Source organism: Styela clava, chromosome 1 (assembly GCF_964204865.1).
Source record: "Styela clava chromosome 1, kaStyClav1.hap1.2, whole genome shotgun sequence".
NCBI classification, from domain to species: Eukaryota; Metazoa; Chordata; class Ascidiacea; order Stolidobranchia; family Styelidae; genus Styela; species Styela clava.
In genome coordinates, this window is record NC_135250.1 from 4,257,844 (window position 1) to 4,283,463 (window position 25,620).

The 25,620-nt window shown below is 36.2% G+C and overlaps 2 protein-coding genes and 1 long non-coding RNA gene across 5 annotated transcripts; 2 read left to right on the plus strand and 1 right to left on the minus strand.

Moving 5' to 3' along the window:
* Positions 1 to 7,370: 7,370 nt before the first annotated feature.
* On the plus strand, positions 7,371 to 12,537 carry LOC120346006 (uncharacterized). Its single transcript, XR_013476698.1, has 3 exons — positions 7,371 to 7,471; positions 8,321 to 8,437; positions 12,412 to 12,537. It is a non-coding gene; the product is annotated as an uncharacterized LOC120346006 (long non-coding RNA).
* On the minus strand, positions 9,284 to 11,665 carry LOC144424508 (uncharacterized). 3 transcript variants are annotated; one of them, XR_013476739.1, is made up of 3 exons: positions 11,051 to 11,617; positions 10,583 to 10,820; positions 9,284 to 10,456 (listed from the first exon to the last, which is right to left on the minus strand). XR_013476739.1 is itself a non-coding variant. In XM_078113883.1 (3 exons), exons 1-3 carry the CDS (start codon positions 11,192 to 11,194, stop codon positions 10,317 to 10,319), a joined length of 372 nt encoding a protein of 123 aa, XP_077970009.1. In that variant the 5' UTR covers positions 11,195 to 11,662; the 3' UTR covers positions 9,284 to 10,316. The 3 variants fall into 3 exon arrangements, 1 of the variants encoding a protein (XP_077970009.1); XM_078113883.1 differs by having other exon boundaries at positions 10,733 to 10,820; positions 11,051 to 11,662; XR_013476738.1 differs by having other exon boundaries at positions 10,583 to 11,665.
* Positions 12,538 to 20,886: 8,349 nt separating the features above from the next.
* On the plus strand, positions 20,887 to 23,611 carry LOC120325473 (uncharacterized). Its single transcript, XM_039391586.2, has 4 exons — positions 20,887 to 20,988; positions 21,212 to 21,328; positions 21,773 to 21,868; positions 22,694 to 23,611. Exons 1-4 carry the CDS (start codon positions 20,940 to 20,942, stop codon positions 22,777 to 22,779), a joined length of 348 nt encoding a protein of 115 aa, XP_039247520.2. The 5' UTR covers positions 20,887 to 20,939; the 3' UTR covers positions 22,780 to 23,611.
* The last annotated feature ends 2,009 nt before the right edge of the window (positions 23,612 to 25,620 follow it).

Here is a 25,620-nt window from a genome sequence, read left to right on the forward strand (position 1 = left end):
AATAACAAGAGAGCTATGCTCAAATATGTGGACACGTAGCGCCACCCAATGGCAATAACTTTGATGACGTAATAGCAAAAAAAATATTAATAGCCTTCTGGAGAAAAATTTTATCTTTAACCACTGAAAATTTCACAGCAATTGGTCCAGTATTCGAAGAGAAAAGCGATTTTTTAAAAATGATGGAGACAAATAATAACAATAACAACATAATATTGAAACGATCGTTATGTCCACTAAACGTGTCCAATAATATTTTCAATCTGCACCAAGTTTATGTTGGAACCAAACAATATGAATTCGCTCTTACTAAATTTCTGTAAATTCCCATCATTCTTATTATATATTAATAGATTACTACGTATAGATTAAGTTGCATGGCAGTTGGAGGTTGAGGTGAAAATGCAATGAAGTGAGAAAGTAATCGACCAGTCAGATGGTCAAGCAAAATTTGAAAGGTTATGTTTATGTTTGAAAGAGATTTTTTTGGAATGAGGTAATGATAGTAAAAAGTAGTAGTTCTTCACCATACTAAAAAATAGATGTAAAATGAAGTAAAATTGCATTTATGAAATTGAGCGGATATAGCCTACCAATACCGTTATCGAGCGGCGACACCCGTAAGCCAAATATTATTTAATACGGAATTAGAAGATAGCGCCCAGCGACCAGAAAAAGTGCGTGAGTAATCTGTAAGCTTTGAGAACTTTGCAAGCACGGAGTCCGAGATTTGAAACGGTTGTTGCTTGTGTGTCTAACACTGTAAGAAGCTTCGTAGAGATTTGTGTAATGGATGGAAGCAAGCATTACACCTAGGAAAAGTATTAATGTAGTATTGACACTTTCAGAAGCAGAAGGTGAAATGCATAAAGTAATAAAGGGCTGGCTGTCAGCTGTGACTAAACTTTGAAGGGCAGAATTCAATTTTGAAACATCCGTGTTTGTTTCTCATGTTTGAGTTTATTTGGGAGCCACCGATGGGGACTCTAGCTTTACTCTGTGTGTTATTTCCGAAAGTCAATAGACAAAATACGAGTCAATTGAGATAAATGGATGAAAGTTCTGGAGGCTTAGCGACAAAATTGTGGTTGCCTATAACTGTCTTGTTTAAATATGAAACAGGTGTGCCGCCAATAAAATGATGAATTTAAATTTGATACGAAATATGAAAATCTCAAGGAACATGCCGTAAGATTGGATGTCTGACGAACATTTACTGTACGAGGACAATGTTATACTACATTGTTATACTACTATTACACTACTGTTATAGTGCAGGAAATACAGATATTGTCTAGGCACATAGTTCGGCAGAAGCTTTGTGTAGCAGCATAGTATCACCCCTTAGGAGGATAAGATTCGAAAACAAAATGATAGGCTCCACCTTGGCAAACAAGTTGGTGTTGAAGTTTCTTTGCCTATGAAAAACGATTGTTCGAATGACGGACGTAAAGGAAAGCATCTGCATTTCGAGATCGTTTTTTCGGGACAATCGAGATATCCATTGCTTAGAACACGAATATTTTTTACACTCGCTTGTAATTACTCGGTGTGGTTGGAAAATGGTTTAGTGTTTACTCTTTAGAAATTGAGAAGGAATAGCCCAACCGAGTGAAATTGTTCGGATGCCAAATATGGAAGACTATAATTCTGAAGAAAATGACTGGAAAGTACCTGGCGTGGAGTTCGAAAACGGGCAGTCATTAGGAAACTTTGTTATACAACCTAGATGGGAATGCACGCGAAAATCTACTGTACGAAGACATGGACTAAAGCGTCTTTCATCTCTGCAAAATTATTTTTGATCAATTCATGGGATCAAGATAGGCAGGAAACATAGCGGTTTATATGTAGGCAGATAGTCTAGCAAATCTGGTTAGCGATAGCAGCAGCACATTAGCAATATCACATTGAAAACAATTTTTTTTAGCTCACACTCATGGCAGAGGAAATATGCTGAAGCTCATTATTAAGATACGACTGACTGACGTCATAGAATTTACGCAGAGTCTAATGAAGCATTTGAAATTAAGGGTAATCGGGAGATCCATTATGAAAAACCTAAATATTTTTCACTCGCATGAATAATAACAGAGTTTTACCAGAGAATGTTTTTAGTGTTTTCATATCAATGCTTGAAAATAGTGACGGCCCGGACCGACAGATTGAAATGGTTGTATGGCAAGAAACTAGAAATGGAAAGTGTCAGGCGTAAAGCCAACGCGAAACGGAAAGATTCATTGCTAAATTAAATGGTTGGGTTATTTTGTTTCAGAATCATATTTGAGGAGAAGAAACATTATATTTTCAATGATTCAATTGATGCAGACCCAAACGCAATTCATCAACATCTGCGAAAACTCGAAAGAGATCTTAGCATGTCACTTGAAATAAATCCTTTAAGAGACGCTTCCACATCTGATGCAAGGAAAATTTTGAACATTCGGTTCAGCAGATTGATTTCAACAAATACTCCAAATGAGTCTACACGTTTAAAGGAACTGTGTGCAAATGGGAGCAAGTTTTTCGTCCCAGCAAGAATACAAAGACGAAGGGGTTTATGATCCCATAGGCACGGGTAATATGGTATCAAAGGATTTGTGATATTTCATTTCACTCGTGCAGTTTATTCCTCACGCTCGGTTCCTTTATTTGTGATCTAAACCGATGCCCAAATTTTTCTGTTTTGTCAAACATGAAGGCTTACTGCAGACTGCAGTGAATCGGCGTAATAAACTCATTCAAATTTGTGCTCAACTTTAAATAATACATGCAATGAATGCAAGATAGAAGCAAAGATATTTCCCAAAAATGACTAAACCGAACATTTACAACAAATGAAATTATGGCAGTGGTCAAACAAGAGAATGTAATATTGGGCCTTGACAACAACACTCACAACAGAAATTTACCAAAGCTACCCGTACGCCCGTTTCATCAACCATTCTTTGAATCTTATTACTGAACAAATCAGACTAAACTATGTAAATTGGCTGCCTTGAGCCCTAACGTATCTAATTAAGCTAAGCTCTGTGTGTTGTTGTAATTATTGTAATTATTGTATCAGTACCGTCTTCAGTGCCTTGGTGCCTTATCTCTGTTCTAACATAATAATATTATTAATAACGTACTTTCTCGCTTTTTACAGATTGGAATATCTGGAAATTGAAATAATTGAATTGAATTATTGTAGAAGGATTGTAACGTCAATCCCGCTGCACGTACAATCGCAATAGCTTGGATGAGAAGCCATTTGGTCGTTTTTCTACACTGTACCTAACTATCCATACAAAATATAAAAACAGTTTTGGCACACGGTCTACCAAACCCATTTATATGCAAGTATTAAATTATTGGTTGCATTTGTCCCTAACGTGTTCAAGCTCTGTGTATTGTTGTATTAGTACTATCTATAGTGCCCGCTTCCCAAGCGTTCAAACTGGATATAAATATAAATTTGGCTAACGTATTTTCTCACATTTTCCAGATTGTATTGTTGTCATCGAACATCGATTTGATTATGGTAAAAGGAGTAAAGTTGTGAAGAGTAAAGTCAAGCCCGCCTATGTACAGCATTTCCAATGACTAGTTGGGAAGCCCTCCAAATGACGATTTGGACAGTTCATTCCCTATACCAGGGATGGCGAACCTTTTTCAATGAATGGGTCAAAAATCATATTTTTATCGCGGAACAGAATAGGGTGGGTCACAGATATTTAATCAATGTTTGTATCTATAAGAAACATCTGAAACAAATAATAATACAACGGTTCTGTTAATGTTGGTGTAGTTTAATGCTTTACTTTACAGCACTTTAGCAGGAATTTTTTATGGCACTCGATTAAGGGTACGAAAACACACATATGAATTACGTTTAGGATGATGTGGCAAATTATTTTACGGTTCGCCACCCCTGCCCTATACCTAACTATCACTACAAAATACAAGAATTTTTCTGCATACTTTCAAACTAATTTTGGGATCTGATTTTTAAGTGGTTAAAACCAGATTTACTTGTTATTATATTTACCGTGATTTATGGAATATGCCCTTGAAATAGGTTTATGAAAATTGACTTCGAATTTAAAGTGGCATATTGTTACATTCAAGTCTTGAATACAATGCTTTGTGCCTATTGTTAATCCGAGTAATTTAAATGCCCTTTCATTTTCACGAGGTGTACCAGTAGAAAAGCCGAAGCATATTAAGTAAGCCCTCCACCGAAGAAAAATCTTACACAGCGTGCTGTCAGAGAAGTGATTTGGCAGAGTGCTGGCAAAAGCTGAGCGGAAATTATGCTTGTTATTCAGATCGTAAATAAGCAAGTCTTTTTAAATTCTCTTATTTTGCATGTTGATAATTGTGTGGTAGTTAGGCCAATGAACCAAGATGAGACTTTGCATGTTAGGCCAATGAACCGAAATGAGACGTTGCATGTTAGGCCAATGGTCCGAAGTTAAAGGACGGAATATTATACAGAAAGCATGCCGAGTTGAGAAACCGTACATCCAATGCCATCGAGTGATAACTTTACACTTTTTGTTATTTGCGTGTCTGATAGTTGCATGTTAGGTTCATTGCATGCCTAGCTCCCCAAAATTGGCGGGTGAAAGCAGACTGAAGAAACTTGCTGGGTCAAGAACTGCCGCCGAAGCGCTCAAATGAGGGACAGAAGTAGACTTTTATGCTTTTTTTTTTATTTGCGTGCCTGGTGATTGCATGGTAGTTAAAATGCTGCATGTTATGTTAGCAACTTGAAGGACAGAATGGTGAGAAGACTAAAGAAGCCACTGAATACAAAAAGTCGCGTTGGAGTTGAAGCAATAAATCCTTGAAAATGCGGATGGTAGCCCTGGTCGAGTGTCGCTGATCGAAATGATCCGGCGAGTGTTTTCTATCCCGCTTTCTTCAGTTGCACAGATCCATAGATCCCGAAGTCTAAGGAAGGTTTGAGATCTTGAATAACTTTGAATGTTAGATTATCGCATGTTACCTCCATATACAGCTGCATGTTAGATTAATGCGTCTGATTTAATAATATACTTTTTTACAGAAATATTGAACTCGTCTGTACCTTCTTTATTTCATATGATTTCATGAAGCTTAATAATACAATTGTAGTATAATCCCGGTTTAAGTATTAATTTTAAGAATATACCCACAATTTTTTGCTTCTGCTAAATGTTATATTTAAACAATCTCGTTAATACTTTCAGATGACCGCGAGGCGTTCTTCAAACATGTTTGATTTGAACGAAAACTTATCATTATAAATCCAATAGGTAACTTTACTAGCAGCTTGATCATTGGAAAAGCTTGTTTGCCGATGCCTACGATAACTTCTGTTGAACGGAAATGCTCTACGTGGAGGTATCTTATTGATGACGAATGCGTGACTAAACTATGTGGAAGGTTGCAAAGACTCGTTGTCGTAAGAACTCATTTTTATTTATTGGTGAATTAACCAGAATTTAGATTTGTCATTTCGAGCTTTTTTGTGGAACCATCGTTAAATGTTGAAACAATATACAAACTTGCTGAGCATATAGAGAACAACTCTGCACAACGTAAGTTCACAGTTACTTTAATTTTAGTTAACATCCGTGAGATCATACGGCTTTTATGGTTGCGTTCACTATTCTGTTTTTCTTGCCAATGTTTTCAATGTCGTGTTTTTTTCTGGCCATTGTTCTTTATGATCATATTTTCTCAGATTGGGTTGAAAATTCTGGTTTTCTTAACCTTTTCTTTCAGGTTTGTTGACCATTATGTTTTTTTCGACCTCACAATTGTCTTGTTGTTGTTGTCTTGTTTGTGGACCATTCTGTTTTTTTTAACCCCTTTCCTCCAGGTTTGTTAACCATTCTAATTTTAACCCTTTTTTCAGGTTGTTAACCATTATATTTTTTTAAACCCATTTCTTCCAGGTTTGTTGACCATTCTATTTTTTTTAACCTTTTTCTTCCAGGTTTGTTCAGCATTATATTTTTTTAACCCTTTTCTTCCAGGTTTGTTGACCATTCTATTATTTTAACCCTTTTCTTCCAGGTTTGTTCACCATTCTATTTTTTTAACCCCTTTTTTCCAGGTTTGTTGACCATTCTATTATTTTTACCATATTCTTCCAGGTTTTAACCTTTTCTTCCAGCTTTGTTGACCATTCTATTTTTTTAACCCCTTTTCCCAGGTTTGTTTACCATTCTATTTTTTTAACCCTTTTCTTCCAGGTTTGTTGACCATTTTATTTTTTAACCTGTTTCTTCCGGGTTTGTTGACCATTCCGCTTTTTCTGACTATTGTATTTCAGGTCGTGTTGGCCATTCTGGTTTTCTGACCATTGTATTTTTAACCATCCTTTTTTTTCGACCACTGTCTTTCAGGTTTGTTGACCATTCAGTCTTTCCGACCATTGTTTTTCAGTTTTTGTTGATCATTTTGTTTTTTCTGACCGTTGTCTTTCAGGTTAAGTTGACCATTCCTTCAGGTTTGTTGATCTTACTTTTTCTGGCCATATTATTTCAGGTTTGTGGGCCATTCTGTCTTCTTTGCACCCATTGTCTCTGAGTGTTGTTGACCATTCTAGTTTTCTGGTCATTGTTTTTCAGGTTGAGTTTACCATCCTGCTTTCCCAACAGTAGTCTTTCATGTTCACCATTCTGTTTTTAATCCAATTTTATTTTCAGGTTTTTACCAAACATTTATTTTCTAAAACAATAATTTTCCCAAATACAGGCATTGTTTTTCAGGTTGAGTTTACCATCCTGCTTTCCTAACAGTTGTCTTTCATGTTCACCATTCTGTTTTTAATCCAATTTTTTTTTTCAGGTTTTTACCAAACATTCATTTTCTTCAACAATAATTTTCCCAAATACAGGATCGTTAAATTTTCGACAATATAGCTAGCTAGCGCTGTTTCCATATGAAAGAATATTTTAAACCTATTTTAATCTGGATAAAAGCCAATAATACTTTTTTTTGTGCTGACACTTAGATAACTGGACGCATTATGGATGATGAAACGGTGATAATGTTGATGCCCAATGAAATATTTGCAAAAAAGCAATAAGACAAGATGATTACTTATGGGCAGCTGAGAGAAAACTTGGATGCCTAGGATTTTAAAGGGGTTTCGTTCTGAGAAAAGAGTTTCCGCAGAAGGGTGATCAACTCGGTAATATGAAGAAGTATGATAATTTTGTTTTATTTCGTTTAAGAATTTTAAACTTGAAGTCGCCAAAATCTTTGTCAAATTGATATTAGCTGCAATTAGATTGTAACCAATAACCAACAATTTGAGAAATTTTTAAGGACTTCATGACTGGGTGGTTTAAATTACTTGATTCAAAACTATATTATGTTCTGTTTTTCGGGCGGATAATTTGGTCGAGTGACATCCATCATCATTATAGGAATGTACAGTTGAAATAAACGTAATTCATAAAGTGGTACACTTCTCTACGGACACACGTTAGTAAGTGAAAATTTGCTGGTTAAACTTGGCAGGCCTGGTGAACTATAGTACTTACTACAAGTACTTATCAGGGCGCTCCAGTAGTGTAGGTATCAATATGGAGGTAAATAATATTGTTCGCCTACTTTACATCAAGTTGTATGAAGGGACTGAAACCCTATGGGCAGGGGGTATTCATTTGGCCAATACGAACAGTCCCCGAACCCTTGATAGAACTAAAATAATCGCATATCAACCGGAAAGCTGAAGGAAAATCTGAATAAAATATGGCCTAGGCCCAATTCGTATTTGCCCTGGTACATATACTACGGGAGTTCCTTATTAGTGAACGAGGCCCAACAATATTTGCATACGTTTTTTTCCTGCTGCAACTGACTACGTCAGCGGTTCCCAAACTTGTGCGGCGCAAAACTAGCTGGGAAAAATTTACGGCGTACTCACACGAAATTAGGTTGCTGCTTTTTAAATGTATTCGTAACGACGACGTTTTTAGTAACATCGGGGTCGGAACCAACCAAAAAGTCTGATTTCGTGATCGAATGTGTACTTTAGGTTCGAAAACATGTGTTACGTCATTCAAATTGATGTCACAAAATAGTTGGTCCACCAATAAGGAGTTTTTCGGTATTGCTCTACTCCAGACAACCTATCGTGGTTATACCTTTGCGATCTTTATTAGGTCACTGGCTGCGTAATTTCTAGATTTTGTAGTCCAGTGAGGGTTAAAATGACACGTCATAAAATTGATGCACTACAGAAGTGCTCATACTATACAAAGTATTATACAAAGCCAGACTCGAGGTTAGCAAAACGTTTGTTTCACTTAAAACCACCTTCAAATTTTTACAGAGTATGGAAGAACTACACAGTCGATGTGTACTGAATCGAGCATCATAAGAACGTACGATCCAAGTGTTATAAACTGATAGAATTACACCACGACGGCTTCTACCTACCGTTAACAAAGTAATTATCTATGTGTGATATATGTCTAAATTGTAACACGTGGCTATGCTTATTTTTATTATCGCGCTCCAGAGCACAAGGTCCATATGAAATAAACAGGGTGCAAAAATTTTTAAAATTGCAAAGGGAATTTATCAATATCATATATATATTGTTTTGTTCATCACAGATGTATTAAATGAAGTTAAAATGCTTAAACAATTAAAACAACAAACCTGGTTAAAATATATTGAGCACTGACTCCATAACAAAGTTGAAACTGTAAAGAAAAGAGGATGCATAATGATGCATAATAGTTTTGGCAATTTTAACATAATTAGGATACCGTCTATTACAGGGTGGTCCAAACCCAGGCCCGGGGGACACATGTGGCCCGCCGCTCTATTATCTGTGGCCCGCGCCGCATTCGGAGAGTAATCAAAATATCGTATTTTAAATTGCTTCTCATAAAATAAATCAGAAAAATCGTTTGACACATTGATTTTATATCACCACTGTGACGGAATTGACTAGTACACTGGTTTTCAACCAGTGGGCCATGGCCGACTGGTGAGCCATGGAGACATTTTGAGGTGGGCCGCAGGCCAATTATAAATCGCAAGGGTTGTTGATTGAAATAATTGATTCGTTTACAAAATCAGCTTCACACGTTTTGTAAAAACAAGATATCTATTTGCAAAACATGCTTCGCCGTTAAAACGCATTGTGACTCAACAAACACATTCTACGGCATGATGACTGTAGAAGGGGAATAGAAATTTCAATAGTAGCGTATATCGAAACATGGGCATCTTCTCCTGAAAAGTATGAAGTAAAAGGACAGTGTGTTTTATGCTATAAAGCAGTGTTAACTCTAAGGAAATTATGAGTGCGAAAGTGCTTCGCAGTCGAAAAAAAAAAGTGCGAAAGTGCTTTTTTTCGATTTTAACAACAAAGTGCTTTTTTCGATTTTAACAAGTTAGGTGCCCTAGCTTTTGTTATAACTCATTTCAGACATAAATACTGGAAACAGCGCTCATTCTGTGAATTTCACGAATTAAAAAGAGTCTTTCTGTTTCTTTAAATCTTGATTAAAACAAGAGAATTCATCGGCAAGGAAAGACACCTGCCAAGCACACCTGTCGCGAACACCTGTCGTGATTTGAAGCAAATTCATCACTAACGAAAGGACACCTGCTTAGCACACCTGTCGTGAACGAAACTTTCCTGCAATCAACCACCAGAGTCAATTGCTCGAATGACCAGCAAAGCCTTGCACATTCGTGTTACTACTGGCCATAGATCGATACCAAACTTCGCCTTAGGATTACATTAATGTTTCGCCGTTTCAGATAACTGTTACATGGTGTTTCCACATGAGGTCTGTGCATAAAAGGATTTGCAGGGGAAGCCAGAACCAATCGGATAATTATCAATTTGTTATTTAAAAAGTAACGACGGCATTTTTCTCAAATCATGACATACATTTTGCATGAGTGGCGCACCAAATATCTCGGGGGTCAACCCTTGTTTTCAACGAGAGAAAGTTACAAGGCTTATATCAAGTAACAAAATTGCACAGTTCACACATTTGTTTTATTCACAAATAAAAATACAAAAGCGAACGAATAAAAATGGATGGCGTGGCTTCTGCAGCCCGTTCGTGGCGACGTAGCTTGGAATCTTTCCAATAATGCAAGACATCCATGAAGAATGATTCCTCTTTGTCTGCTTTTATGGATGTCTCCCCGCCACATCTCAGAAGCATTGTTAGGTGTCTGCTGCTAACCTATTCCTACAAAAGTGGTATTCATCAATATCAAATATAGTCCTATTTTCTAAATAAGAAAGTAAGAAGTTTTCTCAAATTCTCATACTTTCAAAATTGTTATAATAATTTTTACCTGTGTTTCGTCTTATTATGTTTATTGGAGAAAACCCTCGTTCGGCCCCCGAGGTACCGGCTGCGAAAACTTGAAGGACTTTGCCCAGCACTTGAAAGCATGGGTACTCGGGCGCTGCCGCTAAGTACTTGCATACCTGTAATTTATTTGCATATATTAAATTAGGTTTCATATGCTTCGAAGCCAAGTGCGTGTGTGTTGGATGAGAGATCAGAAGCATACGACAAATAAATAAAAATGGTAGCTACCGATTAGAACTTACGTTCTCCATAGTCGGTAATTGGAGAATATGCAGATCATGACGAAGATTCTGCCATTCCATCACTACTGCCTCCTTGTTTGTGAATTCTTCGATCAAAGGTCCATATTGTCTAATTTTCTTATAATGAACTCAGAAATGTAAGTAACATACGTGCAGATTGCGGTTCCTGTTTTCTTATCGTGTATAATATATGGAAACTCTCTTTTCCATTTCTCCGGCCAAGCGTCAACGTCAAGCTCTAAAATATCATGTCGTTGTTTCTTTTTCTCTGCCATGCCTACTAAGGTAATTTCTAAGAAAGTAAAGTGGTAAATGCCTCGTTCATAATTACGGGTAAAATTGGCTTAACGTAATATTGGGAAGTGGAATTGTAAATAATCTATCACAAATTGATTGCGCACTAACGCACCATGCGATGATTCATATTCTAAGCTAAGCCTATTTTATCATAATAAATCTATGACAAACTTTTCCCATCCTCGTAGGTAGTTCAAATCTGGGCGCTATCCCTTTAGTATACCACGCTTCCTCGTCCGATAGAATATGCTTGAAAGTAGTCCCTCCTCTTCCAGTTTTATAAGATTGTTTGACGTCATGTTTCTCCGGCTCCATTTTTCATTCTTTATCGATTGTTGTGTTGTTGAAAAAAAAGGGTTAACCTACTTTCCCCTCAAACCTTTTTCTTCAAAATATTGCACAATATTACTTTGAAAGTCATCTCCCGCTTTACGAGATAGGTTAACCTACTTTCACTCCGAAGATTTTTTTTCTCCGCTATTTAAGCAATCACTTTGATAGAGGCCACCCGCTGTTTCAAGCAATAAGTTAACCTACTTTTCCTTCAAACCTTTTTCTCCAAAATATTGCACATTTGCACAATATTACTTTGAAAGTCATCTCCCGCTTTACGACATAGGGTAACCTACTTTCACTTCGAAGATTTTTTTCTCCGATATATTAAGCAATATCATTTTGATAGACACCACCCGCTGTTTTAGGAGATAAGTTAACCTACTTTCCCTTCAAACTTTTTCTCCTATATATTACACAAGATCACTTCTAAAATCTTTCCCCGTTTCGTGATCGTAAACTAGCTTTTAGCCTAATTTCTCGTACTATTTCAGAGTTTACGCAAAGACAAGTAATTTTTTAAAATGTCGGCATGCCTTGATTTGCGTGTGAGTTAGTTAAAATCGGGTAGAAAACATCATATATAGGCTGAATTTGCGAAGGAACACAAAATACAACGAGTATGATTCTCGAAAATTGAAATTAAAACATTGCACCAAAAGTGTGTTTCACGACGACATAATGCGTTTAATAAACTAAAAGGTATGGTCGTTCACAGCGAAATTCCAGTTACATGTAGCACACCTTTCTTTGCCTGTCGGTGTTGGTGAATATTTTGCAAGTCCTATTTTAAACATCGACCATTTATCCGCAGTCAGCGGTTATCCGCATTCAGAAACAAAACACTAAAAATCGCGAAAATTAATTTTAGTGAGAACTATAACATGCAGATATCAGTAGCCTCATATCGGAATAATAACTTAGTTTTGTCACAATGGACATAAATTTTCATACATTTACATGTTTGCACAACTCTAAATCTTCCGACTAAACATACCCGTAATTAAATTATCCGGACGGGTATTTAAATATATTTTACGATCTCTAATATATTGTAAGTGGCGTAATTTCTAGATTGTTGTCTAGTGGGGGTTAAAATGACGCATGATAAAATTGTTGCACCACAGAAGTACTCTATATACTGAGCCAGAACCGAGTTGGCAAAACGTTTGTTTAAAATTTACATGTTTTATTTTAAGTGAATATGGTAGAACTACACAGTCGATCTGTACTGGATCGAGTATCATGAGAGTGTACGATCCAAGTGTTATAAACTGATAGATTTACACCAAGACTGCTGCTACCTACCGTTATTCAAGACTGAGAAAGGTAACAAAGCAATAATCTAAGTGTGATATTTGTCTAAATTGTAACGCGTGGTTATTTTTATTTCGGTACTGCCGTAGTGTGTGTACCAGGTCAGGGTTAGGCCATGATTTTATTCCTATTTTCATTTTAGTTCTACTACGAGTTCGCGGACTGTCTGTATTAGCCAAGTGAATATACCCCCTGCCAATAGTTACGTGCATATTAGTATTCACACTCCTGGAGCGCCCCTATTTCTATTATCACCCCAGAGCGCTAAATCAATATCGAAAGTATACCTATATTCAGTGATACTTTACTTATTGGACACGTAGTGGACATAACGATCGTTTCAATATTATGTTGTTGTTGTTGTTGTTCTTTGACACGTTTTTAAAAAGCCGCTTTTCTCTTCGAATACTGAACCAATTGCTTTGAAATTTTCAGTGGTTAAAGATAAAAATTTTCTCCAGAAGGCTATTACTTTTTTTTTCGCTATGACGTCATCAAAATTATGTGACTCTACGTGTCCATATATTTGAGCATAGCTCTCTTGTATTAAGATAACTTTCTAGAATCTAGATTATGTAATGTAGTCCAGTGGGTGATAAAATGACGCAATCATGAAGCATTATGAAATTATTGCACAACAGAAGTACTCTTAACTATGCGAAGCCAAAATCGAGGTTAGCATAACGTTCTTAAAACTACATGTTTTAATTTTCAGAGAGTATGGAAGAAGTACACAGACAGTGTGCACTGAATTAAGCATCATAAGGTGTGTACTGAATTAAGCATCATAAGAGCGTAAGGTCGAATTTTCTATGAACTCATAGATTTTACAATGAACTCATAATTTTACACCAAGACGACTGCTACCTGCCGTTAATTTAAGACTGAGGAAAGTAACAAAGTAATTATCTATTTGAGATATTTGTCTAAATTGTAACACGTGGATATACTTATTTTTATTATCGCTCCAGAGCACAAGGTCTATTGAAATATACAGGGTGTCCATAAAGTCTTAAAGAATCTTTTGAATTGCAAAGGAAATTTATAGATACCATATATTGTTTTGGCCATCACAGATGTGTTATATTGTTGAAAAAACGACAAACCTGGTTAAGATATATTGAGAACGGACTTCATAACAAAATTGAAACTGTAAAAGGACTTTATGGACACCCTGTAAACTGTAAAGTATATACAGTAAGCAGCAAACACAATTACAAACTAAAAATATAAGTTTAAATCGAAAATAAGATTCATAATAGTTATGTCAATTTCTACATAATTTGAATACGAAGTTGGGAATACGAACAATTAATTTGAGAATCTGTTCAATGCAGTTCCTAGCCTTGAATGTTTTGTCACGGTGGTCGTAAATTCTCATGATTGTAATTATACATGTTGGCACAGCACAAAAACTTCTTGCTGAACATGATTAAATTATCCTGATGCCAATTTAAATATATATTATTTATTTTCAGATCCTCTCAAAGGCATCGTGTGTTGCTCTCCCATGATGCAACTCAGATGCCCCAATATCAGCCGAGATTTGGATAATTTTATAATCGGTGTCACATCGGACTATTATTATTCAGTCTTCAAAACTCAACTGTGCCAAGTCGACAGTCAACCTAACCTGTATATGTGTCACACTTTATCGTACATGTTCAGCAGTGTTTCCCTTGGCGGATCAACAGTGTTCCCCGTAATGGATCGGCAATGTTTCCCTCGACTGATCAACAGTGTTCCCTTGACGGATCAAATCAACAGTGTTCCTTAGACGGATCAGCAGTGTTCCCGTTGACGAAGAAACAGTGTCACCGCTAACGAAGCTACAGTGTTCCTATTGGCGGATAAATAGTGTTCCCATTGGAGGACAAAAAGTGTTCTTATTGATGAAATACTTGGACATATACTTGTGCTAACAATAGATAATGCAATACAGACCGGACCAGTCATTATAATCCAATCTGTGTGAGGGCGATGGACGAATGTTTGAAACATTGGACTGGCTATGTTTGCATTCCTGACCACAGAAATATCTAGTGTGTAACAAATTGCGGTTGCCAATGCCGAACCGGCAAGATCTGGTGCTTACAAAATATAGCAGACCTTCACATATTACAGTGGCAGTGCCTTGTTTTCAGTTGGAGACTTGTATAACGCCACATGAAAAAAGAACTTCCTGCATTTGCATATCAGGGTAACAAAACTGACTGGACAATGTCGAACCGGGCTGATCCCGGCAATTTTAAACTGTACTGCGTGAATTTGTACGAGCTAACAGGAATTTCGTGCAATATTTCATTATGTTTATATGGGTGCCGCTGCTCGATATCAAATTTGGTTTCTCGCAGTAATCCTCGCCCTGAAATGCTTTTTAATTATTTATTACAATTTGTATATCAAGTGGGCTTTCAGTATGGTGAGAAAATATCCCGATTATTATGAGGACCGTTTCACCACGAACGCTTATGAAGCGTGTTACTGGATGGCCGTGTTTATCTTTGGTGAAATAACCATTGAGCCATTGCTTTGTGTTTCCTCTTTTTTCAAATCTTGCTGCTGCTGGCGTATGCATTGTATGCATTTCCAGATGCTTAAAGTATTTTTGCGTTCATTGTTTCATAAATTTTTGCTTTTTATTCAAATGAAATTACTGTAGGGTTGGGGTGGGCTTCTAACGCCGAGCTGAATATAGCTAAATTAAGGATTTCTTGGCCTTTATTTGCTGAGTTCAGCTCTGCGTATGGTTTACAGAATTTTCATCTGTTTTATTTGTGAACATAAAGGTTATCAGCATTAATTTTAGCAATAAACAGAAACTAGAATTCGGTTGGAAACCGAAGACTTATCGACCAAAACAGTTGTCTTACTCATAGTGACACCGTGTGTCCAATCACTAATTAATAACTCGCTAATTATACGACATAATCCATCGAAAATCAATAGGCTTCTGATCCGAGCTATGATGAATGCACATGCAAATCTGCAGCAGATCCAATCTCACTTTCGTGAGATATCGCGTGCATCTAACACACAGATATACAGACGGACAAATACCTATCAACATATTTACCGATCAAGATCATTAAGTAATAAGCAAATTCTGCATATTTTCTAGTATCGAACAGGCCCATCAAAGAGCCAGATTAGTGAATTCTCTACAACCCCTGTGAATTAGTGAATTCTCTACAACCCCTGTGAATTGTGAACTCCCTAGCCCAGGTATCGGCTACCATCTGCCCGCGGGACACCCCCCCCCCCCCCTACAGTCACTCATGAATCATGTTACTGGGTGGCGTGTTTATCGTTAATTTGAGAAATTGTTTTATATTTTCCTTTTTCCCAAATACCCTAGCGGCTGGGATTCTTAGTGTCAACCCCAAAGTATCTGATTCAGGGAAAAATTTAAATTATGCCACAGACATTGTGTTCCTCCCAGCTACTAAGTAAAATGTGTTTTGCCTTTTTTGTTTTATAAATTTCTGCATTTCTTACATATATGAAATTGCTGTAGGGTTGAGGTGGGCTCTTTGCGCTGAACTGAATGTTGCTGAACTGAACTGAATGTTGCTGAACTGAACTGAACTGAATGTTGCTGAACTGAACTGAACTGAATGTTGCTGAACTGAACTGACTGTTGCTGAACTGAACTGAATGTTGCCAAATTAAGCTAAGTTCAGCTCTGCGTATGGTTTACAGCATTTTCCTATTCTTATCAGTCAACAAATAAATGTTTTTTTTTGATTTAATGTTAGTAATAAACATAGGCAAATTGTGTATATCTTTTGGTATCTGGCAGCCTTACATCGAACAGGCCCGGCCCTAACCAATGCGAGACAGATCAGAACTCCTTAGCACAGGGATCGGCAAGTGGAGTGAAATAATCAGGCCCGCGACGCTTCACAGATTTATAGTAACAAAACTACCGTTTTGACGATTACATTCTTTACGTAACAGAATTCATTGTGAGATACGTGTAGACTAAATTATATTACAACCTACCAAGTATTTAATTCACCATTATTCGTTTAATGAGCCTATAATTTATTTATAATTAGACAATTGGCAACAAAACGCAGACTAGTCGATGCTTAGTGCAAAGGGTTTAATGACGCCGAAAATATTCAAATTGAATTTTTTGAGTTGCAAAGCAATGAGGAAACAAATTTATATTCTATTCGGGAGATGTATCACTGCTTGATTTTTATGAAAATTAACTTCTTGAAGGAAATCTCTATTCAAATTTGACAAACCATGCGAATAATTATTTTCGGAAATGAACATTGCAAAGAACAAACTGAGAACTCGGGATTAGTATTTCCCATCTAAAAATGGTTTAATCTTAGCTTTCACCAGTGTCCCATTTAGAAAATGTTTCTCATTTAGTGATGTCGAAAGCGTATCAAGCGTGATGCAACAAAGACGGTCAAATTAAATGTCAAGTCATTCGTAAATTTTTTCTTTAAGTAAGACGACTAAGTTGAGTATACGAGTTGTTGCAGTTTTTGCGCGCTACTTAAAATTTCAACTTCTGATCTATGTGAAGAAATTGTGATTCATCGGCCATCCGTTCGGTTGGTTTTTAACTTTCTAAAATATGTGCGGCCCGCCTCGACTCGATCATTTATTTGGCGCGAAGTGGTCTTGTTTGTAATTTTGCTAAATTAATTTGTTAGCATCGCTGATTACATATGTTCTATCGAAGCTCATGTCCCCTTCCTCTTTTAAGGGGAAATTTAAGGGAGTGGTAAATATTTTGCTATTAGCGATAAAACTTTTTGTAACTTATAAAAATGTGCCATGTATTTCATAGGACATCTACACTGATAAATATGCCATATTTTATATATTTGAATACAACTATACCCCCCTCGGTTAGAAATTACAGTGTGGTATCACACCAAAAAATTAGGAGGTGCTTTTCTCACCCAAGGTGTGATAAATTAGAGATAAGCGATGCCGTTCAAATGAGGGTAGCCCCATACATATCGTCATGTCCTAGTGACTTCTTTTTAAAAGGCCGTGTTTGAAGAGAAATGCGGCAAAGCTTCGTTTAAAATATATGCGGTATATCGTTTACTATTATTGAAATGGCATTTCTTCAAACTTCAGGCAATAATCAAAGTACTGCATTCTAAATACATAAACAAAGACGGAAGGTGGTACAGGCATTAGTTTATGATTACGTAGGCCTAGCTAATTTCCTGTTTTTCTCTTTGATGCGAAGCTGCGGTGTTTTCACAGAAGAGAATGCTGCGTGATTACAAAAGCCGAGATACTTTAAACCTTATTATTCAAATTTTCATACCAAACGATGCAATAGGTTTACATACATGTAAATATTGAACATAATGGCGCTTAAGAAGTATGTGTACCAATATGGTGAACTTCATTCATTTTGTATTGGTATTTCGTCATGGGCTTCGTTAAGTACTGATAGTGGAAAGATATATTGCTCAATTAAAACGAGCTATAGTTGGTACTTATTGTTGCTAGGCTGTTTGTCAAATGCTAACCTAAAATATCTGACGATTCGGAAGTGTGTGTACCAATATGAAGGTAACTTCGCTATATGATGTACTTATTATTATTTTTTTTTTCAATTTTCATTTGGTTTCAACATTTTGCTGTTCACCAAACTTTTCAGCAAACTCGTTGCTTATTTAAGGTCTTTACGGAACAGTAACAATACGAGAACTTCGTGTCCATATAATTGAGCATTGCACTCTTGTTTTTTTCTAGTGTCTGTAATTGAAATGACAATATGTTTTGCAGAGGAATTGCCACTACCGGCTCATCCTCCAGTAATAACAGTTCATTTCATTCAATTTTCAACGGAACAGTAACAATACGCGACCTTCGTTTCCACATAATTGAGCATTGCAATATTCTGCTTAGTAGTGTCGGGTGCAATTGAAATTTCTTGCAAGAATGCAAGAATATTTCTTGCAGAGCAAATGCCTGCAATTGAGCATTGCTCTCTTCAGTCTCTTGCTTTTTTAGTGTCAGCTGGAATGAAATAATGATATTCTTCATTAGAGCAAATGTCACGAACTACCGGCTCATCCACCAATAATAACAGTTCATTCCATTCAAGTCTTTACGGAACCGTAACATACGCGTCGTGTCCATATAATTGAGAATTGAAATATCGTGTTTTGTAGTGTCGGGTGGAATTGAAATGACGATATTTTTCGCATAGAAAATGCCTCTACCGGTTCATCGACCAATAATAACAGTTCATTTGTGAGCATTGCACTCTCGTTTTTTGTAGTGTCTGGTGTAACGGAAAGAACGATATTTTTCGCAGAGCAAATGCCGCTAACGGTTCATCAACCAATAATAACAATTCATTTCCCTGCCCACCTGTATCAGTTTCACACCAGAAATTGCGAAGCAGTTTCGATAAAATGAATAAACAAAACTTGCAATACGTGTTCCTACGCAGCGAAAATGCGCGCCGCGTGATTTAAATTTTATTTGACATTTGCACATCTGATACGAAACCAAAGTGTTTGTAAACCTTAAAAATTTTAAAAATAAAATAAAATAAAGAAAAATCATCAATAATCTGTCACTGAGTAACATTAGCGATCTTTCTTGTACACTTAATCAGATACTTATGTGTAATTCACTATATCATGGCTCTTTCCTGGGCGATGTGTAATTCACTATATCATGGCTCTTTCCTGGGCGCTACAGAAGTATGTGTACCAATATGGAGGTAACTTATTTGTTCGCCTACTTTAAAAAATCAAGTTGTGTAAAGGGACGAATTCGTAATAAAATTTAAATAGGGAAAATCGAATTCGCAAAACTGGAATTCACTTTCTGGCTGGCGAAAAAATAAATCTCTCTCTCTCCACTCCCTAATTCGTCACCATAATTTTATATTGTTTCCGTTGCTTTTGAAACGGCGCTCCCGTAGTATCCGTACCAAAATGGCGCACAACCTGCTAACTCTGACCTGGTACACATACTATGTTCAGGTTGTGCGCCATCTTGGTACAAATACTACAAGATCACCATTGAAACAATAATCGCTTGTAACTTTGTTTATGGATGAATTTCTTTACTCCTTAGTGCCACGTTTCTCAAACGGGGCGGAATTCAAGGCAGGGGTTTGGCCGTTCTTGATGGGGAATTTTGCTTGGTATTTGCTGTAGTATCACTGATTTTCCTTAGTTCTTTATTATATATATATTCACAAATAAGAAAATACTCAAACTGTACAAGTACGATAGTGCAATTTGCACATAACAGTAGCTAAGGATCTAATAAACATTGAATGATAAAGGAATTTTTAGGAGGAATAAGAAATTTCAAAATTAGAGAAAGATGGAATTTTACAAAAAAGGATGGAAGCCACTGCCACCGTGAGTCTGATCGACCATATTCCTTTTAAATTCCATATATAGGGTGTCCATGAAGTCTTAAAAAATTTGAAAATTGCAAGGGAAATTTATCGATACCATAATATATATGATATTGTTTGGCCCTCACAGATGTATTAAATGAGGTAAAAATACTAAAACAAATTCTGATTAAAAAACAACAAACCTGGTTAAAATATATTGACAACTGACTTCATAACAAAAATGAAATTATAATTGTATGAACACCCTGTATATATGCATTATATAGTCACAATTGCAGCTGCGGCGGATAATACTGCAAAAATGATTGACAGGTTATTTGCAAAATTTTCACAGGATCTGAGTTATGTTTTGTCACAACCACCCACATGTCAGTGTATAGCACAGATATGTTTTTCTTTTCTCTCCCACCACCATTGCGACATCGTGATGCTCTTATATTATTACAGTTTTATTACAAATTTTCATGCAATACAACGGAAGCGGAAATAATAGACGGCCTATGAAAAGGCCAGTTTTGTTTGATGAAATCATAACTAAGACACCGCGTCGTCGTGCTCGCTGCCGAATAGACTCGGGGAAACGTCCCTCGTACTGCAACCGAACCGACACCAGAGTTTACTTTCAACGTTTGGTTACAAAAATAAATACTCCGGCTCTTGATCCTGGTTTTAAGAAATCGACTCCGTCACCTTCGACTCCCGCGTAACAAAAATTTCAATACAATATATCTGGCAAAATTATTTTAGTTTCAATTGGAAAAATCAAAATTTACGGCTACGCGATTTTTGAAAAAACGGTTCCAATACTCATGATTCCATGTTTGCTTCACAGACTAGCACAGCGGTTCGTAAACTTTTTGTTCGTGCGGTGCCACCGGCAACGGGTCTGCAATTTAATTCCAATGTAAAGTAATTTATGATTTGATAGCTTACAAAAGATTTTATAGATTTGGTTTAAATACCATACTTTTGTTTTAGTATATTTACTTACTCATTGTTAAGCTGTTGTAAACTACGAAATCACTCAAAATGAAGATATTCTTGACTGCATGCTTGTGCTTCATGTTCGTCGCGAGAGGTTCGTATTTCAGCGGTTTTTTAAACTTGTTTTCTTGGCTTTAAATAAAAAATTATGGTACTCCCGTAGTGTGTGTACCAGGTTAGGAATAGGCCATAGTTTTATTAGGCTTTTACGTATTTTAGTTCTATTACGAGTCCGAAGTGAATATCGAAGTGAATTTTTTGTAATCTAAAAACCACTCGTTGAATTATTGTTATTTATTTTATCACTTATAATTCAGGTTACGCGATTCAATGCTACACTTGTATTAACTGTCGCGATGCCAAAAATCTAGTTGCTTCTCAACTCGTGAACTGCTCTAGCTCATTCATGACGTGTCAAAAGACTTCCATAAACGGTGAGTGCTTTATACACCATACACATTGCTTTAGAACGTTACTGCATGGATCAGTGGTTTTCAACAATTTCATATTCAAATGCTGGACATTTTCGAATACCTGGTGATTACAGAATCGAATCGAATAATATTTTCGAATCGATACTCGAATATATCGAGTGTTCTATTGCAATGGATCCTTCAGACACATAATTTAGTGACGTATTCGATTACTCAGACAGTTCGCCGAGTGTCCACACACATTGATAAACATGTTTCATTAATAAATCTCTTGGAAAAAAGAGTCGCATTATTTTGCATTTTGAAAATATGACTTGAGTCACTTCGATCTTTTTCGAACAAAAAAACAAGATGGCGAAATTTCTATTTAAACCGATTCGAATAATGTATTGTTCGATCGATTCGAAATGCCCATCCCCAGTTTAATTTGAATAAAATTTTTAGACGTTGTTACACGAACTTGTGGAGTCTCAACTACTACCGGATGCAATAAAGTCACTCTTGCTACTATAACCACGGAAACTTGCAGCTGCAAAGGGGGTGAGTCATTGTATCATTTTTTATACTTTTATACGCATTTCTCTCCACACAAGGCTCGGTACTCCCGTAGTATGTGTATCAGGTTAGGGTTAGGCCATAATTTTATTCCGATTTTCCTTATTTTAGTTCTATTACGAGTTCGGGACTGTCTGTGTTAGCCAAGTATATACCCCCTGCCGATAGGTTTCAGTCCTTTTAAACCAGGGGTCGGCAACCTTTTGTCGCTCGCGGGCCAAATTTAAGGGTTGCAAGTCATTGGCGGGCGCACATATTTTTAGAAAGTAGAAAACCGAACGGATGATACTTTTTATAATAAAAATCAATCAGTGATCCATCTCTCGAATAGAATATAGATTTATTTCCTCATTGCAATGCCTCTCAAAAAATTCCATCTGAATATTTTTGGCGCCATTGAACCCTTTGCACTTAGCATCAACTTTTCTTCGTTTTGGTGCCATTTGTTAAATTATAATCAAATTATAGGCTCATTAAACGAGTAATTGTGAATTTTATACTTGTTAGATTATAATACTATTTAGTCTACACTTGTCTCACACTAAATTCTGTTACGGAAAGAATCAAAACAAATATTTTGTAGGTATAATTCAGTGAAGCGTCGCGGGCCGGATTATATTACTTCGCGGGCCCTGGCTGTAGGTTGCCGACCCCTGCTTTACACAATTAGTTACTTCCATATTGGTACACACACTTCTGGAGCGATGTATAATGCGGTTCAACTCTCTTTATTCAAACAAACGAAAATAAGTCGATATTTTAAAAACAAAAGTGTCATCACGTTTGTTAATTTTTTTCAAATTTATTCAGATAAATGCAACGGAGCTGGAACCGTGAAATCGAGCATCATAGTTGGATCCGTTATCAGCCTCCTTGTTGCTAAATTTCTTCTTTAGACAAGAAATAACAAAATTAAATTTAAGTCGATTAAAGTATTGCATATGAATTACATTATAGAATATATAACAAACTTTTTACTTTTTTTTCGAACAAAGATTAAGATAACCACTCATGCTGCATATTCAAACAATTCTACTTTTTCCAAGAATCCTTGATCTCAGTTGGCATATAGTCTACTCCAGGGATGGACAAATTATGGCTCGCGGTCTCCCCAAGTATTTTGAGCGGCCCCCTGCTACTACATAAAAACTACCTAAAAAATTTAGTTATCTTATATTGATTTCAATTATCTAAACTATGAATTTTTTTGAAATGATATTCATGTTTTTTCGTCACCGGTTTAACAATATCAGTCACCATTAAATTTGACACTATCATAGCGAATGGGAATAGTGGATGTGACGTCACGGTCAATTCGTTGTAACGCTGAATCATAATAAGCACTGTGTGACAAACGCCATCTAGTGGAGCTTTGGCAACGAAACTGAAGACGTTTTTTACTCGCTGTTGACGTAATTTATGAACAAGCTTGGTCATATATGAATTATAGATTATTTGAACGTAGTTGTCTTATACAAATTTCAATACAGGAAACGATGCGTCTCATGTTCGCCATTTTATTTCAAAAGAAAAGAATTGCAATGAGTCCAGATATAGCACCGGGTATGTTTCGGATATCCGGCGATATCCGGCTTCATTATTTCAATTATTTGTTTTATTTTTTTTTATTTTGTGTAAACAATATATTGAACAAAAATGCAATATTTATGACGTCATATTTTATGACTGACGTATTTTATTTCATTTTCGAATAAATTGATATCAATATTCAAAGTGTTCTGGTTTGAAATTTTAGAAACTGGGGTAAAATATTACATTAGTAATTTACTTATGAGATTGTATTCTTGCCATTGTCGTTACTCCTGCAGTATAACTACCAGGTTAAGGTTAGGCCTAGCTATTCCGATTTTCTTTATTTTAGTTCTATCACGAGTTAGGGGCTGTGTTAGTCAAGCAAATATACACCCTGCTCATAGGTTTCAGTCCCTTTATACAGCTTGATGTAAAGTAGGCAAACAAAATTAGTTACCTCTATATTGGTACATACACTTCTGGAGCGCCGATAACTATTTTTGGACACAAAATGGTACTGTGGAGCGTTTTATTATTATTATTATGTTGTTAGTAATTTTCTTGTTGTTGTTGTATTGACAAAATCCGACACTTTTACCAAATATTGTGACGTTGCTGGGATCGCCACCAATTGATTATATGTTGTCTCGGACCCATCTGTTGCATAAAAATATATTAAAAGGATTCATTAAAAATTTCAAAGTGAAAAATAACAAAAATTTCAAAATTTTACAAAATTGACCGCGAAAGGTTTTTTTTATGCACCGAGTTCAACAATTACTGTCAGTCATGAAAAGTATACAGTATGCTGTGTCATTGCTTCAGGAAATATTATTCAGCAAAATATGGAGTCAGCTCAAATGTAACAACTGGGTATTTAAAATGCGCAATAAAAAATTTCTTCGCGACATTAATAACGGCGGGAAATTTTTATTCAGTTAGCCAGATGTGAAATTCATATCTATAAATTTATAGTGACGTTTGATAACGTCGAAGGCGAAATACTCCACGGCAGTTAGGTCATCTTGGGTTTCGTTTTCTGTTGTTACAACTCCTTACAATATACACCGACATGCGATAAACCTACTTCTGATTATAGTATTAATATTATCTAGTACATTATCGAGTATTCAAACTTTTTAAGTCAGCCGGAGTGCTAGGTAATGATCTATGAAACAGCCGCGTTATGATCGCTTATGTGAATAAATACAAGCTCACGTATCGCATGATTAAATGTGAATATATTCCACTGCCATTTGCCATAAATTAATGCTTATAAAATTAACATTTCCTTCGCAGGCGTGATGGTTTGTAATCGCAATATGGAAAGTTAATGCGTCGCGATTTTAGAAAGTTCGGGAGATTTTTAGAAGATTGGCGCGAACCACTGCCTTTGTTTGCAAGATATATCTCAAGTTCATTGGCCCAGCATTCTTTTTGCTTCCAAATCTTTATTTTCTTGAATCAGGATATTTCCTAAGTAACCATTTAACTTTTATAAACATGAACGTTATTAGGTTGATATTATTGCATGGATACTCCTGAAGTATGCGTACCAATATGGCGGACACCGGAACGTAGTATATGTGTACCAGGTTAAGGTTAGGCAATAATTTTATTCCAACATTCCTTATTTTAGTTAAATTACGAATTCGGGGACTATCCAAGTGACTCCCGTAGTATTTGTACCTGAAATTATGGCCTAAACCTAACCTGGGACACATACTGCGTTTCGGTGTCCGCCATATTGGTACTTCAGGAGCACCATTTCATGTATAACGACATCAGGTAGTAGATGATTGAGTATAATGTGTATTTTTCATTAGGTTTTTGAACCGCTATGGGATGGTTGTGTTTAACATCGGTGAAATACCTGCATTTATCTTTATATACAGCAGACATTGTTTTCATAGTTTGTAGTTTTTTTCAAATCTCCAAACCTTTCGACTGAAAACAAATAGAAATTGTAGCATCATTGTCGCTGAAATTGCGAAAAAAAATTTTGTTATGAAAAAATCCCACACGCACATAGTTAGAATTGTCTCTCAAATTACAAATCGCAAGAAATTTTTTCCCCCTTGTTGAAAAAATTCTACATTCGCAAAACGCCGAGTTGAAACCGCAAATTTTCCAAAGGATCTACGTTATATTTTGTTACATCAATCCTTTCTGCATATGCCATATGTCAGTCCAGGCAACGAGTA

Bases quoted from the DNA above. Each gene is read 5' to 3' on its own strand.
- LOC144424508 (XM_078113883.1), bottom strand. From the start codon at position 11,194: ATGGAGCCGGAGAAACATGACGTCAAACAATCTTATAAAACTGGAAGA. The intron at 10,821-11,050 runs GTTTGTCATAGA...ATGATATTTTAG, and splicing joins TACCTACGAGGATGGGAAAA to AGCTTGACGTTGACGCTTGG. The intron at 10,457-10,732 runs GTATGTTACTTA...AATAAATTACAG, and splicing joins ACAGGAACCGCAATCTGCAC to GTATGCAAGTACTTAGCGGC.
- LOC120325473 (XM_039391586.2), top strand. From the start codon at position 20,940: ATGAAGATATTCTTGACTGCATGCTTGTGCTTCATGTTCGTCGCGAGA. The intron at 21,329-21,772 runs GTGAGTGCTTTA...TAAAATTTTTAG, and splicing joins TCAAAAGACTTCCATAAACG to ACGTTGTTACACGAACTTGT. The intron at 21,869-22,693 runs GTGAGTCATTGT...AAATTTATTCAG, and splicing joins AACTTGCAGCTGCAAAGGGG to ATAAATGCAACGGAGCTGGA.